General features: G+C 35.4%; 1 protein-coding gene across 3 annotated transcripts in view; it reads left to right on the forward strand.

Moving 5' to 3' along the window:
• Window positions 1–18,791, forward strand: part of CAPN7 (calpain 7) — a 53,205-nt gene that overhangs the window by 25,088 nt on the left and 9,326 nt on the right. For 2 of the 3 annotated variants that reach the window (XM_037845141.1, XM_037845132.1), the window contains 9 exons: window positions 4,919–5,025; window positions 5,790–5,910; window positions 9,774–9,918; window positions 10,042–10,141; window positions 10,480–10,615; window positions 11,214–11,289; window positions 14,815–14,960; window positions 15,739–15,801; window positions 16,363–16,493. In XM_037845141.1, coding sequence (XP_037701069.1) covers window positions 4,919–5,025; window positions 5,790–5,910; window positions 9,774–9,918; window positions 10,042–10,141; window positions 10,480–10,615; window positions 11,214–11,289; window positions 14,815–14,960; window positions 15,739–15,801; window positions 16,363–16,493 — 1,025 coding nt within the window. The remainder of the gene's footprint in view (window positions 1–4,918; window positions 5,026–5,789; window positions 5,911–9,773; window positions 9,919–10,041; window positions 10,142–10,479; window positions 10,616–11,213; window positions 11,290–14,814; window positions 14,961–15,738; window positions 15,802–16,362; window positions 16,494–18,791) is intronic. The other variant, XM_037845149.1, reaches the window with a different exon arrangement.

Raw genomic sequence — 18,791 nt, forward strand, 5'->3', positions numbered from 1 at the left:
TAAAATAGGTTAGGTAGTGTTTCTTTTTCTTTAATTTTTTGAAAAAGTTTGAGCAGGAATGGTGTCAATCCTTTTCAGAAAGTTTGGTAAAATTCCCCTGTGAAGCCATCTGGCCCTGGGCTTTTATTTGTAGGTAGATGTTTGATGACTGAACGGATCTCTTTGCTTGTGATTGGTTTGTTGAGATCTTCTGTTTCTTCTTGGGTCAGTCTAGGTTTGTTCATGTGTTTCCAGGAAATTGCCCATTTCTCTAAATTGTCTAGCTTGTTTGCACACACTTGTTCATAGTATCCTCTTAAGATTTTTATTTCTTGGGGATCCATAGTAATTACCCCACTCTTATTTCTGATTGTGTTTGTTTGGGTCTTCTCTTTTTTTTACTTTGTCAGTCTAGCTAACGTTCTGTCAATCTTGTTGATCTTCTCCAAGAACCAACTTTTTGTTTTATTTATTCTCTCTATTGTTTTTATGTTCTCCAGCTCATTTATTTCTGCTTTAATCTTTGTTAATTCTTTTCTTTTACTTACTTTAGGGTTAGTTTGCTGATCATTCTCTAGCCTCTTCAGTTTAGTTGGGTCTTTGGTTTTAGCTCTTTCTTGCTTTTTGATATATGCATTTAGAGCTATAAATTTCTCTCGCAGCACCACCTTCCCTATATCCCATAGGTTTTAATATGTTGTGCTCTCATTTTCATTAGTCTCTAGATATTTAACAGTTTCTCTTGGAATTTCTTCTTTGATCCATTGGTTGTTTAGGAGTGTGTTGTTTAACCTCCATATGTTTGTGAAAGATCTGGTTCTTTGGTGGTTCTTGATTTCTAGTTGCATTCCATTATGGTCAGAGAATGTGCTTTGACTAGTTACAGACTTTTTAAATTTATTGAGACTTGTTTTGTTCCTCAGCATATGATCTATCCTGGAGAGCATTCTGTGAGCTCTAGAGAAGAATGTATATCTTGGTACTTTGGGTTGTAATGATCTATATATATGACTGTTAAGTTTAATTCATTTATCATATTGTTTAGGTTTTCAGTTTCCTTATTGGTCCTCTGTCTAGTTCTGTCTATAGAAGACAGTGGTGTATTGAAGTCTCCCACTATTGTAGACATGTCTGTTGCTCCCTTCAGTTTAGCCAATGTTTGTCTCGTGTAATTTGGAGCTTTTTGATTCAGTACATACATATTTATGATTGCTACTTCTTCTTGGTGAATTGTCCCTTTTATTAATATATTGCGTCGTTCTTTATCTCTTATGACATCTTTGCATTTAAAGTCAGTTTTTTCTGATATTAGTGTAGCTACCCCTGCTTTCTTTTGGTTTCAGCTTGCATGGAATATTTTTTTCCGTCTGTGCTGATTTGGATGTATTATGTCCCCAAAACGCCATTATCTTTGATGCAGTCTTGTGTGGGCAGGAAACATATTGGTGTTGATTGGGTTGGAGACTTTTGATTGGATGTTTCTGTGGAGATGTGATCACTCAACTGTGGATGAGATCTTTTATTGGATAATTTCCATGGAGGTGTGGCCCCACCCATTCAGCATGGGCCTTAATTAGTTTACTGGAGCACTATATAAGCTCAGACAGAAGAAGCGAGCTTTGAAGAATGCACAGGAGCTGAGAAGAGAGGAGCTGCAGATGAGAGAGAGTTTGAAGATGGCCATTGAAAGCAGACTTTTGCTCCAGAGAAGCTAAGAGTGACATTTTTTGAGGAACTACAGCCTTGAGAGGAACATCCTGGGAGAAAGCCATTTTGAAACCAGAACTCTGGAGCAGATGCCAGCCACATGCCTTCCCAGCTAACAGAGGTTTTCCGGACACCATTGGCCATCCTTCAGTGAAGGTACCCGATTGTTGATGACTTACCTTGGACACTTTATGGCCTTAAGACTGTAACTTTGTAACCAGATAAACTCCTTTTATAAAAACGAACCCATTTCTGGTATTTGGCTTAACGGCAGCATTAGCAAACTAGAACACCATCCTTTCACTTTCAGTCTCTTTGTATTGCAGGGTCTAAGATGAGTCTCTTGTAAACAGCATATCGATGAGTCATACTTTTTAATCCATTCTGCCATTCTGAATCTTTTAATTGGAGAGTTTAATCCATTCACATTTGAAGTTATTACTGTGAAGGGAGTTCTTGAACCAGCCATCTTATCCTTTGGTTTTTAGTTGTCAGATATATTTTTTCCCCTCTCTCTCTTTACTTCCTTTAAGTTACCCTTACTAATACTCTTCATTTCTGTGCCCTTCTCCAGACCTGTCTCTCCTTTCTTTTTTTCTCAGCCAGTACAGTTCCCTTTAGTATTTAGTATTTCTTGCATTCTCTCAGCATTTGTTTGTGAAAATTCTAAACTCTCCCTCAATTTTGATGGAGAACTTTGCTGAATAAAGAATTCTTAGCTGGCAATTTTTCTCTTTCAGAATCTGAAATAAGTCATACCTCTGCTTTCTCACCTCCGTGGTTTCTGCTGAGTAGTCAGTACTTAGTCTTATGTTGTTTTCCTGTTTGTTATGAATCGTATCTCTCTTGCTGCTTTCAGAAGTTTCTCCTTCTCTTCAGCATTTGACAGTCTGATCAGTATGTGTCTCAGAGTGGGTTTATTTGGATTTATTCTGTTTGGAGTTTGTTGGGCATCTTTGACTTGCATATTTATGTCATTTAGAAGAGTTGGGAAGTTTGCCCCAATTCTCTATGTCTTGAAACACTCTTCCTAGCCCTTGTCTCCTTCTGAGATACCAGTGATTCTTATATTTGTGAGCTTCATGTTGTCAGTCATTTCCCTGGGATCCATTTCAAATTTTTGAGTTTTCTTCACCATTTGTTCTTTTGTGTGTTCGCATTCAATGGCTATTTCCTCTAGTTCATTTATCCTTTCTTCTGCCTCTTCATATCTGCTCTTGTGTGTCTCTAGTCTATTTTTAATTTGATCAGCAGCATCTTTTATTCTCATAAGATCTGTTGTTTTTTCATTTACTCTTTCAGAGTCTTCTTTATGCTGTTCTAGAGTCTTCCTGATGTCCTTTATGTCATTAACCATCTCGTTGAAGTTGTTTTGGAGATTTGTGTGTACTTCTTTAATTAATTGCTCCAAATTAATTTGTTTGTTTGGCTTGTCCATAGCTTCTTGGTTCTTCGGGTGCTTTATGATTTTCTGCTGGCTTTTCAGGGTATTTGCTTATCTTGATAAGATTATTTTGGGAAATGCATTATTATTGGAGCATTAATATATAATTTGATAGAAGTACAACCTGTTGGGGTGCACAGTCCCTGCCCTACCAGCAAATGGTGCTCTTGAGCCACCTCTTACTCTCAAGCCATCTTCTTCTCTGGTATTTATAATAACCTCAACATCTGTGTGCTGGGCAGGATCCAAACCAAATGGGAATCCAATCAGTGCACCAATTCTCTATGTGCACTGGGGACTGCCTGCTCTGGGGGTACAATGTAGGTGCTGTGCAGTTCGACAGGGGATCCTTTGAAGGGTGCCCTCCAGCTTAAACGTGCCCCGCTCCCTGCCTGCCATGCCCTCGTGAGCCTCTGAGGTGTGGGAGGGGCTCCTGGTACTTCTATGTGGTGCCCTCTCCTATGCTCGCTTCTTGCCTGTGCACCCGCCAGACTTCATGGAAGGAGAGTAAATGCAGTCAGTACTTGGCCACTGCCTTCCCGATTCCCTCACAGGAGCTCCCAGCTGTATGGCTGTGGAGAATTATCTCCCCAATTAATTGTTAAGGTGGGTGCACGGGAGTGGAGAGCCGCTGCTCACTCCCTTGCCCGGCAGCTATCTCGCCACTGCCAGTCCTGGGAGACAGTCTCGGCCGAAGGAAGCGGTCCTGGCTGAACAAACTCACCCTGTCCCTCAAGGCGCAGTCTCTCTGCCTTTCCATCCATGTCCCCACCACGTACCATAGGAGTCCCTCTGTGGTCGCTCACACCCTGAAATCGCAGTCCCAGGTATCCTCCAGTCTGTCTCTAGTTTCCTTCACGGAGAAAAACCCTGCTCTGCCTCACCCACTCCACCATTTTCCCTGCCTTCCCTGTATATTTTTTAATTTGTACGTTCAGGTTCAAGCAGTTTTTTACCTCCAACCTTAACAACTTAACTTGTAAAATTGAGATGTGTGTCCTGTATTTGCATGCCAGTGTCCTAAGCAATTAATCAGATTGATCTGACTGAATTATGATACTGACTAGCCTGTGGCCTTAAAAAAAGGTATTTAACCTTTCTTAGCCTCTCTTTTTCTGATGATAATACCCACCTCTCTGTTTTAAAGAGTAAATGAAGTAATGTATGCAAATTACCCACCATTCATTACCCTATTCATACTGCGTTCTTCACTGTCTGGTTTTATAATAAGCTTAGCAAAAAATGTATAGGCCATAGTTATATGCAACAGGTTGTTAAAGTTCCTTCTCAACCTTTGTGCTCAATTGCTAAGCTGGCTCTGTCCTTCAGATATTTTAGTTTAGCTTTCTAATCTATTCCCTGTTAATTTACCCAGTGCAGTTTAAAAAGAGAAGTAAAGAATGAGAACGTGTGTTAAACATTTAGCACAGTGAAATCATATTGTAAGAATTCACTAAATGTTGAGTGACTGTCATCATTGTCATTATCATTATTAAAGCAGTGTTTCTCTGTTAGGTGTTTTAAGTTTCATCATATTTACCAATAAAGAGTTCTGTTCTCAGGAGGGAGCAGCAAAGGGTATAAGGAAAAGACCAGCGTATACTTAAGTCCAGATAGGAATTTGCATTAAATAAGAAATTTATCACTGGTTGAAAACAAGTTATAAACTTATGATTTATTCCCATAAAAATCATTATCTAAAATTTATGAAATTTGATAATTACCCTGGGGATTTATTTAAGAGCTGGAAAACAGCTTTGACAGTCCTGAAATGTGTTTATATTGCAGAATATTGATCTTCATGCACTGACTGGGTGGATACCAGAAAGGATTGCTATGCATTCAGATAGCCAAACTTTCAGTAAGGATAATTCTTTCAGAATGCTTTACCAAAGGTAAACATTTCTTTTTTTTTTCCCCCTTTTTTCCCCATAGTTAGGCTATTTTAAAACGTCATGTTTTATTTAGAATAGAAATTGTGTAGGTACTGTCATTTTCCCTGATAATTTATTAGAGAAATTATTTTAAAAGACTTCACTTTATACACTTGCTTCAGTCAGCCCTCAGTTGTCTTCACTTAATACAGTTAACAGATAATCCGAATTGTGGATAGTCCAAAATATTTGAATCTGAAATATATAATATGAAAAAATTACTTTACATTTCCTAAGCACTTACCAATTTGAGGGAAGGTGGGAAAAGTGAAGTCTGAGAACATAAAAAGCAAAGTAGCTTAAGTCCTAAAAGGATAATCTGTATGTAGGGACTAGAAAATTGTCTCTACAATAATACCCATTAATTAATAGTGAAATTAGAAAACTCAGAGATTTAACAAATTGGGGGAGTACATTTAGTATTTCACATCTTCGCCTTTGTTTGTAAAACATTTGAAAATTTAGCATTTGCTTTCCTTCATTTATAGGTACCTGAGAATTGATGTGTCTAAAACTGGGGGAAAATTAAGGAAATATATTTTACTTTGTCTGATACGCTGTGAATTAGAAATGTACTTCTTGTTGAAACTTCCTGGGAGGAGGAGTACATTTTAAAAAGGATTTCTAATTGGTGGAAATTTTCATGTAAACTCTTAGACTAAAAGGAAAGATGGTGTGATCTAACAAATGTATTTCTCTTTAATTCTCTTTTGGGGTCATTCCAGATTTCACAAAGGGGATGTCCTTATCACTGCATCGACTGGAATGATGACTGAAGCTGAAGGAGAAAAGTGGGGTCTGGTTCCCACTCACGCATATGCTGTTTTGGATATTAGAGAGTTCAAGGTTTTTGCTTTAAATTTTTTTCTCTTATTTTTCTTGTTTGATGAGACATTGCAAGGACCACAGATGTTAGATTTTTGAATGCTGACAAATCAAGTTTTAGACAGTTTTAAAACCATTCCACCCATTACATTAAATAACTTGAACTCTACATCTTGGAAATTATGAAATTAAAAGATGGAAAATGTAATGATAATTGTAGCACAGCTATTGATGACAGAACAGAAATGCTGTTAACGCTCTTTCTCTTTTCCATAAAAGTAGCAGAGTTGTAATGAATACACGCCCCCAAAATTCTGGGCTGTATGCCAGTGTTTGGGTCTAGCATAGTAGTAAGCTCTAGGCATAGTAGACACTCAGTAACTATTTGTGAAAGAACAAAATACAGGAAGATAATATTTAGGATTAAGAAAGATGCTAGTGAGTTTATGTAGGCAGGTGCTTCTCTTCCTAGCAGCCCTTGCAATAAGGTCTTTCAGGCTTTTTCTCTGTAATGCCTGTGCTCAGGTGTTAGAATGTTTAACTTCATTACTTTTCAGATTGTTGATTTAAGTTATGTTTAATTAAAAAAATGGGTCAGTTCTATGGATTAGAAAATATGAAGATTATTAAGGAAGGATTCTTTTCCCCTGATACAGTGCCTAAGCTGTCTAGTCACTGGAAAGTTTAATTAGCAGCATGTTCCAGTTCCCCCTGATTAAGCTTACAGAAAGAAGTAGTCATCAGTCAGCAATAACAGGGTACCACTGCATATTAATTATGCTGTTTTTCTTGTGTGGTACATGGAGTTATATGAATTATCAAGGCAGTAGGGACCCATTGCAGTGTTTTCAAGTTTATGTCTTCAAGGCTTTCTAAATCAGTCAATCTTACACCCCAGCCATACTGTATGGAATGTGTGTTCCTTTAAAAGTAGCATAAACATTGACCACTCAAAGCAAAAAATATATAAAAATTTATGTGAAATTAATTAAGCTGAGAGGGTTGTGTGTGCATATGTTTTATAAATGTAATTTGCCACAAACACCAGTCAAACATTGGAAATAACAACCACTATTGTTCAGTATCATGAGCCAGGTCCTGTACTGAATATCTGTAAATGTCTTTTATTTTATTGTTAGAACATCCTGTGAGGAATATACTAATGAATCTATGATGGTTAGTGAGGTTAAAGGCAAGATTTAAATTAGATAATGAAGCAGTCATTATGAAAGTAAGCTTGATTTAGGAGAAAATTTCTATGAAGATTATATCATGTACTTTGAATAATGAGACATTCTGATTCTTCAGAGGAAAGTAGATATATTTCTGAGAAAAATAGGAACTTGAGGTTTTTTGAATGTTGAAAACAAACAATAACGTAAAAATTTCAAATAACAGCATTTTAGTTTAAAAAAATAAAATCAGTAGCATTATTCATGCAGTATCAGTTCCACAGGGCAGTTCTGTAAAGATTCAGGCTTTTTACAGCATCTGTACATGAAGTAAACTGTGGCCTGGTGACAAGTTTCTTCACTGTGATGATGCTCACGTTCATGTTGTAGTTCTGTGAAAGTTACAGATCAAAAATCAGTTCATCAAAAATACTACATAGCTTGAGCAGACATCTCACACTGTGGAGTTGCCCCCAGTTTCCTTTTGCTTCATGAACTCTTTGAATGGTCCGAGTTGATCTTTGCCTAAAGGCTTCTTCATGTGTGTTAAAATTTATGGAGATTTTCTCCAGCATTCTTTGAATGAAGTATATGTATCTATTTTTTGAAGAGTTTCCTGAGTTAATAGTTTTGATATTGATTTTCTTGTCTACATTTTGAGATACTTCTTTAGTTCTGACTTATATTTTAAAATATTTCCATCTGTATCTCATTCAGTCATTTATCTCTAGAACTTCTTTTGTGCAGACAGGCTTAATCTTAGCCTAAAGCTACTCTCAAACTTCCATCAGTCATGGCTTTCTTCATTCAATAAGATTATTTCATGAATACTTAACAATGGTTGTGTGAAAGTGTTATGCTTTTTGTTTGATGTCTCTTTAACCTGCTTGCATATTCTAAGATCTTTTTTATTTTGGTCTCATTTATCCTCCCTATGGGTCATTTTTTTCCTTCTCCTTGGGTTGATGTTCCATTGTCTACTGTGGAGGTACATCTCACGTTCAAACCACTGTCTGTCAGTCCTGACAAGTCCATCATCGGATTTCAGAGCCTATACAAAGGCTTTTCCTTTACTGCTGTTTGGAAATAACTTTGGAAACAGGATGTTCCAGCATAAACCTGATTTTTTTTTTTAGTTATTTAGCATTTATTCGCCTACTCAGAATTTACAGCCATATCTGAGTGTCCCTGAATGTCACTGATGAATGAGATCTGCCCCTGAAAAGCTTAGCAGCAATGATAGTCTTGAGAAAGGCAGACTTCTTGCCCGTGTGGAGCTAGGGCTTATGGAAAAAAAAACTAAAAAGAGTTAAGTGTCTGTTCTTTGATACATGGCAGGAACAGGGGTAAGGCAGAGGTGTAGAAGAAATGGAAAACAGAACTTGTATTACTGAAGCTTCTATGGAAAATAGCCTGAAAGGAATGGCTTACTTATGTCCAGAAATTAAATCTACCCTAGGCCACAATTTACCATCATTTAAAATAGCAAAGGAAAGTGTTTAAGAAATGTTCCCCAAACAGTCTGGTTTATGACATCATTAGAAAAAGTATACAATTTCCTAAGGTGACTGCTTGAAATAAGCACTTGCCACTACCTTAACATTTCTCTTCTGTAATGCTTAATTGAAACTATTTTAAAAGGGTAATAGCGTCATCTCAAGGAGTTAACAATTTCATTAGGAAGACAAGATTTCTACATTTGCACTAATAGAAAATAAGATAGGGTATTATGTATGTTAGACTAATGTAATACAGATTGTTAGCACTATGAAGTTTATAGGAGAGATACTAATTAAAAGGAGAATGAAATTAATAAGTGCTAGATATTTAGCTTACTTTACTTTATCTATTCTTCGCAGTAGTCTTCTTGAGAGACATTATAATCCTCATTTTTGCGTATGAGTAAACAAATGGTCAGAGAGGGTAAATGACCCCCAGCCAAGGTCTATAAAGCTGATAATAAGTAGTGGAGCTGGAATTTGGTCCCATTTCATTCTTACTCCAAAGTCCATGTTCTTTTCAGTTTTCTTCACTGTTTCAGTCTTCACTTAGAGATATCAGTGAAGGAAGAGCTAGAGAGAATCTAAAAGGAAGTATAGCTAAAAGGAACCAGAGACAGCTTTCCAAGAAAGAGAACATGAGTAAATGCCTTTAGAGTCAAAATTGAATAAGGATTATTTATGGGATTGTGAGAGGAAAGGTTAGATTAGAGCCAAAGATACCTGGGGTATGAATACTAGAAAATACTAGAGTAAATTGGGCTTTGAAAAGGTAGGAAATAATTGATGCTCTTAGGACAGCATTGTCTAGTAGAACATTCTGTGACAATGAAAATGTTCTATATCTGTGTTGCCTAATGCATTAGCTATTGGCCACATGTGGTCATTGAGCACTTGAAATGTAGCTAGTATGGCTAAGGAACGGATTTTTAAATTTTAATTTAAGAATTAAAATAATCATAACATGGCTTGGGACTATTGTATTGGACAACATAGGTCTGGGGAAGAGGCAGCCAGTTAAAGTTTTTGATTGGATATGTGATCTGGTGAAAAGGTTGATTAAAGAATATTAATGTCAAGTTAATTTGGAAGGGAAAGAATTGAATAGCATTCAAAAGGCATCCTCTCTTAGAGATTCTGATATAATTAAAAATAAACTACAGTTAACTGAACTGTTTTATCACTTCATGTTCACTCCTGTCTTTTTATATAGGGTCTGCGATTTATACAATTGAAAAATCCTTGGAGTCATTTACGTTGGAAAGGAAGATATAGTGAAAATGATGTAAAAAACTGGACTCCAGAGTTGCAAAAATACTTAAACTTTGATCCCCGAACAGCTCAGAAAATAGACAATGGTAAATTTATCTATTTTATTTTAAACTATTCAGCATGCTTTAACAATGTGAAATGTATTTAACTGATTAAAATCATTTATCATTAAGGTGCTTTTTAAATTAACAAAGACAAATAATTTTCAGGAATATTTTGGATTTCATGGGATGATCTATGCCAGTATTATGATGTGATTTATTTGAGTTGGAATCCAAGTCTTTTTAAAGAATCGACATGTATTCACAGGTAACTTTTCCACATTTTAGGATACCCTTTGTATTAGTCTCCAGTTTTTTTTCATTTAAAATGGAACAGTTAATTTAGGAAAACCAATATTCCCTCTTTTTGTCATGCCCACAGATAACTATTACATAGTTTTCTTTCCATACTTCTTGATTATACCAGAAATTATTACATAGTTTTCTTTCCATACTTCTTGATTATACCAGAAATTTAAATAATAAAACAGAACAAAACCTGATAGCTTCATTGTTTTAAAAACACAGCGTATTTTTAAAATAGCATTATATATTAGCTCTACGAGAAATTTAATTACCACCTTCTTTGTTGACTTTCTCTTTTAGTACTTGGGATGCTAAGCAAGGACCTGTGAAAGATGCCTATAGCCTGGCCAACAACCCCCAGTACAAACTGGAGGTCCAGTGTCCACAAGGGGGCGCTGCAGTGTGGATTTTGCTTAGTAGACACATAACAGACAAGGTAGATACCCTCCTAATTGTATCCTATACGGAAATTCTTTTAACTAGAATCAGACCATTGTAAAAGAGATTCATAGTTTGATCACCAGTCTGTTTCATTTATATAGTTGCCCTGAAAATACTGTTTTCTTGGATAAATAAATATTTTCCTCTAAGGAAATTTGTAACTTAAGTGTAATCATACACATAACATCTTGTTCAAAAATCATCTCTGAAAAAAATGTGTGGGGGTTAATGCTTTTCAGTGAGGGCTGGGGGCTGGTTATATATACTTCAGATGTTAAAAAAAAATAGTAATATTAAAATGTGCTGGGGTGAGGAGTGGTTTGGTCCTTAGAACTGATTCTATGAAGGGTAACCTTAATCTTAATAGCCCTAGAATCATACTTAATATGTTACTTACTTCATATTGTGTGGTTATCTTCTGAGAGTTTGTCAGAAAAGCAACCTGTTTTGTATAGCACGAATGAACTTTTTAAAAAAAAAATGCTCTTAAGATTAGAGTTGTTTTTTGTTTTGTTTTGTTTTGTTTTTTTACACTACATGAGGAGCATTTTGAGCCCATTTTCATAACCACATGGGATTCTTTGTGATTTTAGGATGATTTTGCAAACAATCGGGAATTTATCACAATGGTTGTGTACAAGACTGATGGGAAAAAAGTTTATTGCCCAGGTATGTTTGCATAACCAAACTTTAAAATTTTACTTACATGATTAAGTTGAGAAATGACAAATTTTGTTTTAGGTAGATAATATGCAGAAATTAAAAATTCTACTGATAAGAGTACTAGAAACCACACAAACAGGTGGTTACTTACGCTACTTGTAGTTTTTGGTTTGGTTTGGTTTGGTTTGGTTTGAATTTAGAGACTAGGAATTTGGGATTTCCACATTCTTGCACATTGCTGTCAGTTTTATTTTTAACCCTTAAGTCATGTCTCTTTCTCTGATCAGAATTATTCCATCATTCTCCATGGACTGTAGAATGAAATCTAAAATTTTTAGCATGGTATATAAAGCTTTTTGTATTCTGGCCTTAACCTAGATACCCTCTTTTATCTCATGGCCCAGCTTTCACAGCAAGCATTCCTGAGATACTTGCTATTCCCGAACACACCATGCCTTTGTTGCACCTCCTTTCACCCAGTTTATTTTGCCGACAGTCTCAGCCCTACCTGTCCTCTACCCATATCCCCCTTTTACCCTGTTGTGCTTAAAGAACATGGTTAAGACCCAGCCTAAATGTCAACTCTGGGATAACCTTTTCAAAATGCCAGGCAAACTATGTATCTCTCTCTGCAGGGCTCCTGAGACATTTAACATGATATATAGGCAGTGATAGGCACTGTTTAAGGCCATGAGTAACAGTTGTGAACAAAACAGCTCCCTGCTTTCATGAAGTTTATTTTCTAGTGAAGGAGACAGATAATAAACAAAAACATAATAGATAGTGATACATGTATTATAAAGAAATAAATAGGATCATGTGTTAGTGATTGGTTGGTTGCTTTGGTTGGGTCGTCATGGAAGGCCTCAAAGAGGAATGACAAATGTTACGAATGACAAAAATGAATCACAAAAAGTTATCAGGTGTGTAAAGAAATAGGAAAGCATTACAGGCAGAGGAGGAAACTAGTACAAGGATCCTAAAGTGAGAAAAAGATTGGTGTGTTTTAGGAACAGAAAATGGCCAATAGGTCTGAGGAGGAATTGTATCAGAAGAGGTCAAAAAGGTATGCAGGGGTCAGATCACATGAGGCTCTGCAAGCACAGGAAAGGGTTTGGGTTTTGTTGGAAGTGCAGCAGGAAATTTTTGGAGGATCTTAATAGGGAAAATAGCATGTTCTGATTTTTTTTTTTTTTAAGAACATTCATTTTAGAATATATTGGAGAGGGCCAAAAATGGAAGCAGAGAAACCAGTTAGATTATTTTGTTAGTTTATGTGAGAAATGATGGTGGTTTGTACAGAGGTAGTAGAAGTGAAGATAAGGACTGGATATATTTGGGTTTTAGTAGCTTTGTCAGGACTTGTTGATGGAGTGGAAGTAGGGGACAAAGAGGAATCAACATGATTCCTTTTTTGTTTGAACAGTTGAAAGTTGTGACATTTACTGACATGGGTAAGAGTTTGGGGGGGAACAGGGGAGCATATTTGTGGTGGAGTAAAATCAGAGGTTTTCTTAAATTTTAGATACTATTGGATATCCATGTGAAGATACCAAGGAGGCAGCTGGATTTTTGAGTTGAGTTCTCAGGGTAAGGCAGAACTAGAGGTATGGATTGAGGAATCAGGGAAGACAAGGACTGTATGAATCATCTCTGGAGAGAGTTGTAGATACATAGATGAATGCCCAGGATCTGCCCCTGGACTCTCAGACATCTTGAAGTTGAGCAGAGGGAAAAATACCAGCAAACAAGTTTGAACAGAGTGACTGGTGAAGTAAGAGGAAAACCAAGAGTGAGGTGTCATGTAACCCAAGAAAAGGAAGTATTTCAAGAGAAAAGGAGTGAACATCTGCATCCATTACTATTTCAGAGGTTAGGTAAGAGTAGGCCGAGAAGAGACTGTTGGATTTAGCATCCTGGCAGTTACTATTGACATTGAAAAGAGCAGTTTTGGTGGAGAGTCAGGGCTAGAAACCCCAGTGGAGTGCTTTGAGGAGAGATTTTGAGGTAAGGAAGAACTATTGACAGTTCTTTCAACAGTGGGGGAGATGGGATCAAAAGTGGTTTTGTTAGGGCTTATTTTTTTTAATCATAAGAGAACATGGCATTCTTACCTGTTACACTGTGTGTTGAGGACAGGCACTTTGTCTTTTCGATCGATATGCCTAGAGTCTGGAATTCAGGCATGGCACATAGTAGGTCCAATGATAAACATTGGGTTAAACTAGTCACATTTTCCAGTTTCCGTATGTTGGCCATTATACAGAGTCTATTTCCAGCATTAAAACGGTATGTGACTTTTCAGTTTCAAATGTATTTGTTATTCTTTTTACCTTTTTTTTTTTTTAAAAAACAATGCTCCCTCCTTTATAAACATAGTGATTTTTACCTTCCCAGAGTATTTTCAAGTTTATAATTTTATTTCCATTCCAACATTCTAACGTAAATAGTACAGGCCTTATTGTTCCCCATTTGACAGAAGACTAAACTGAGACATAGGTTAAAAACTTGGGCACGATCACAGATTTTGTCATATTAAGAACTAGAATTCAAATCTCATCCCTATTCTTTTTCTCTTCACATTAGATCACACTCCCTCTACACATTAGAGACTTACTACCTATTTGAGATATTAAATTGTTTACTTTTTCTAATAAAACTATTCAGTGTACCTAAATAATATGGCATTGATCTTAAATTACATATAGTGCTTGGCATGCATAAAATGATTGTATTGTATCAGTCTTAATTTATGCATTGCTATCAAAGAATATATCAGGCATCACTATTTGTATTAGTAAAATATTGGATACAATCTGAATATTCATTGGTAGAGAAATAGATGTGTTACATACCTAGGATGGAATATTATGTTGGTAGTTAAAAGGAATAAAATTTTATCTCCATAGAATGACATGGACCTAAAAAACGTTGAGTGAAAAATGAAAGATATAAAACAAGACGTGCTACCTTTTTTTAGATATAGGCATCCAGAGAAAACTATGTATTTATTCATTCCTTTATTCATTTTAGGGTTTTGTTGGGTGTTATGTCTAAAAAAAAATGAAAAAGATACCCACTAAATCTATCAGAGTGGAAGGAAATAAGACTAAGGGTGTCATTAAAAGGGACTTCGTTTTGTGAAGAAACTAGTATGACCAAAAAATGTTAATTCTGAGTGATGGAAAATATTAGATATAATTTTTTGCACTTTTATGTATCTTTTTAAAATTTTTCTCAAAAGAAAAAAACTAATTCTGACTTTAAAACCCTCTAAGAGAGAAAAAAATGCACTATGTGGCAAGTAGCAGAGATTATACCTCACTGAATTTCAAGATTGTTTTTGTTTGTTAGAAACCGTTTAAAATATAATAGTACTAATGAATTACAGTACTTCAAAATTGGATCATTATATTTTAAAGACACGGAATCCATTAACGGTGTTTTTTTTTTGCCATCAACCATAAAACTTAAATTCAAAAAAGGAACCCCAAAGTCCCCTTTTCTGTAAATCTACTTGTTTATTTGCAGCTGACCCACCTCCATATATTGATGGAATTCGAATTAACAGCCCTCATTATTTGACTAAGATAAAGCTGACCACACCTGGGACCCATACCTTTACATTAGTGGTTTCTCAGTATGAAAAACAGAACACAATCCATTACACAGTTCGGGTAAGTAAAACCAACATACAATGACAAAACACAATAATATAAAGTATATAATGTGCTCTGCTTTTATATAATTAAGATGATCTGGAGGAAAAGTTTACTTCTGAAAATTGTTCTCTAACATATATTTTTGTTTGTGTATATATAGGTATCTAAATTCTATATTTAATTATTATGCTTCCTTCAGAAAATGACTTAAAAAACTAATGTTTTTAGTTTGAATAAGATTTTGAATTCACATTAATTTTCAGAGTAATAGTTTAGTCCTGAGGTAATATGGTATGGGAAGATGAATAAATTCAATTTTAAAGCAAGCAATAAAAACTCTTTAGCCTACATAATACTCTTACTGATTTTAAAGTCTTTGAACTTAGTGAAAGGGAATCAGTCATTTATAAACAAGTTTCTCTCAGGTAGCTGGTGAGGTTATTGTAGTTGTATTCTGTGTTGATTTGCCACAGATAAGAAGCTTAATTTGATTAGATTTTTAGTGTTGAAAGGGACCTTAAGGAACTGCTTCCATCACTTCATTGTTCAGATACAGAAGTCAAGACCTGAAGATGCTGTAATTTTTCTCAGGTCACACACAGTGGCAGAGAAAGCCAAGACAAGATCCCGGTTTCTAGTTCATTAAACATCAGTTGATATCAGTCTGCCTATAGAATGAAAACTTGTATATATATGCCAACTAATTTTTTTAGTGTTTCAGTATATTCTTTTGTCACTTTTAAGTTTTTATAAGCATAAAGTTTATCAGTACAGTAAATTTTTTTGAATCTAGGTATATTCAGCATGCAGTTTTACTTTTTCGAAGATTCCTTCACCATACACCTTATCAAAACGGGTAAGAAAATTCTTTCTCTGGAACCTAATTTCAGCATTCTAATGTTTGAATTCCCTTTCCCTTTTTTCATTTTATTCTTCACATTTAACAATTTCTTAAGAAATAAAAACATTTTGGGGCTTAACAGGAATATAAAGGGTTGAAAGACTAGATATTCACGTGAACAACATTAAGTGAATCTACAGGAAGAAGCAAGAAATTCAGAGAAAGAAGATTAATACAAACTTTCGTTGATGGGAAGACCATGTGAATGAACAAAGTAGACTCCAGGACTAAATTTGCAGGGTGGGATGGATGAGTATAGGAAGATTTGAAGGAGAATTCTTGGCAAAGATGGAGATAGACGCTTAGTGCAGTAAAGCAGCCTGGGTAACATGGAGAGTTATATTAAGTCTCGGCGCCAAATGAAGACTGGAGAGATGGGACAGAGTAGAGTCATAGAGTGCAGAGTTGTGGGGGGTTTTGCTTTTGTTTTAAGTACAAAGGCACAAAGGATTTTTGTCTTTAAAGTGGAATTTAAGAATGTGAAGTTTTATTAATGCAAAAACTTTGTTTTATTAGATTAATGGAAAGTGGAGTGGTCAGAGTGCTGGAGGATGTGGAAATTTCCAAGAGACACACAAAAATAACCCCATCTACCAATTCCATATAGAAAAGACTGGGCCATTACTTATTGAGCTAAGAGGACCAAGGTTTGTGATGAGTAACTTTTCTTAAATTAATAATGTTATATTTAAAATGAGCTTAGTGGAACAGAATAGGGTTTAGAAATAGACCTATGCATATGTGGACACTTGACTTTTGATAAAGATAGCATTGCAGAGTAGTGGTCAAAGGAGAGTACTTTCAGTAAATGGTTCTGGAACAATTGAATATCCATGTACAAAAAAGGACCCCTGCCTCACATTGTATCTAAAAATCAATTCCAGGTGGATTGCAGACATAAGTGTGAAAGGCAAACCTAGCTTTTAGAATACAGGAGATACCTGAATCTTAGGGTAAAGAAAGATTTCATAAACAAGACACAAAGAGCGTATAGATTCATAAATATGCTACATTAATAAGAAAATCTGTATTGTTTTAAAAATGAACAAAACTTGAGCAGGCATGTCACAGAAGAGGCAATCCAAATGTCCAGTAAACCATTATGATAGCCAAAAATTGGAAGTCATCCAAATATTCACTAACAGCCTTTGAGATTATGATATGGTCATACAATGGAGTACAACATAATAAAAATGAATGATAGCTCCTTTTTTAAAAAAAAAATCTGAAAACCAATGCTGAGCCGGAGAAACTACATACAAAAGGATAAACTGTGTGCTGGCATTTAAATATGCACACTTAGGTGGTAAAACTATAAAGCAAAACAAGAAGGTGATTATCGTGAAAGTTAATTCTGTGGGAGACAGGTTGTGCTCAGAAAGGAGTATACAAGAGACTTCTGTGCTGCTGACAGGGCTCTCTTGATGTGGGTAGTGGCTAACCAGATGTTCATTCACTTTAGATCTTATTTGTTATGCCTTATATTTATATTTTATATACTTTGTGTTATCTTTCATAGTTTATTTCTATTAGAAAAGTTGTAGGTTAACAGAAAAATCATGCAGAAAATACATTGTTCCCATATATACCCTCACCCCCATTATTAACACTTTGCACTAATGTGGTTATCTTTGATACAATTGATGAGAGAATATTATTATTAACATATAACTAAAATATTAACTATGATCCATAGTTTACATTAGGGTTCACTGTGTTACACATTCCTATGGTTTTGGGGTTTTTGTTTTTGTTTTTATAATTAACTTTATCAGATAAGTTAAAATCTAGTAACAGAGAAGATATCTCAATGATATGGGAATGTTCAGGAATGACTATGGTTTGCCAATTTTTTTTGTGATATGGTAGGAGCATATTGGAAGTAATGAAATTATTTCAGATACTTTTCCTGTTTGTTTTATTTTATCTGTCTTTTTTTATTCTAGTAACTTATATACAACCTGAAATTTCCCCTTTTAAATCACATTCAACTATATAGTTCAGTGGTGTTAATTACATTCACAATATTGTGCTACCACCACCATCCATTATCAAAACTCTTGTCACCCCAAACAGAAATTCTGTACAATTAACATTAGCTCCCCATTCCCTAATCCTTTCCCAACCTCTGGTAACCTGTATTCATGTTTCTAAACTTTTGGAATTTGCTTATTGTAATTATTTCATATCAGTGAGATCATGCAAATAAATATTTGCCTTTTGTGTCTGGTTTATTTCACTCAACATGATGTTTATCCATGTTGTCACATGTACCAGAACTTCATTCCTTTTTTTGGCTGAATAATATTCCGCTGTATGGGTATACCACATTTTGTTTCTCCATTCTTCTGTTGATGGACACTTGGGTTGCTTCCATCTTTTGGCAATTGTGAATAATGCTGCTATTAACATTGGTGTGCAAAGATCTGTTCACAGATCTGCTTTCAATTCTTTTTGGTGTATATATCTAGAAATGAAATTGTCAGGTCATATGGTAATTATATACTTAACTTTTTGAGGAGCCGCCAAACTGTCTTCCACAGCGGTTGTACCATTTTACATTCCACCAACAATGAAGGAGTGTTCCTGTTTCTCCACATCCTCTCCAACACTTGTTATTTTCCATTTTTTTAATAGCCATTCTAGTGGGTGTAAAATGGCATCTCATTGTGGTTTTGATTTGCATTTCCCTAATGGCTAATGATGTTGAGCATCTTTTCCTGTGCTTTTTGGCCACTTGTTTATCTTCTTTGAAGAAGTATCTATTCAAGTCTTTTGTCCATTTTTTAATTAGGCTGTCTTTTTGTTGTTGATTTCTTTATATTGTCTAAAAATTAAACCCTTATTGGATATGTGGTTTCCAAATACTTTTTCCCATTCTGTAGGTTGTATTTTTACTCTCATGATGTGAAGTTCTTTTATGTGTAAATTTTTAAAGTTTTGAC

This window comes from Choloepus didactylus, chromosome 1, assembly GCF_015220235.1.
Source record: "Choloepus didactylus isolate mChoDid1 chromosome 1, mChoDid1.pri, whole genome shotgun sequence".
Lineage (NCBI taxonomy): Eukaryota > Metazoa > Chordata > Mammalia > Pilosa > Megalonychidae > Choloepus > Choloepus didactylus.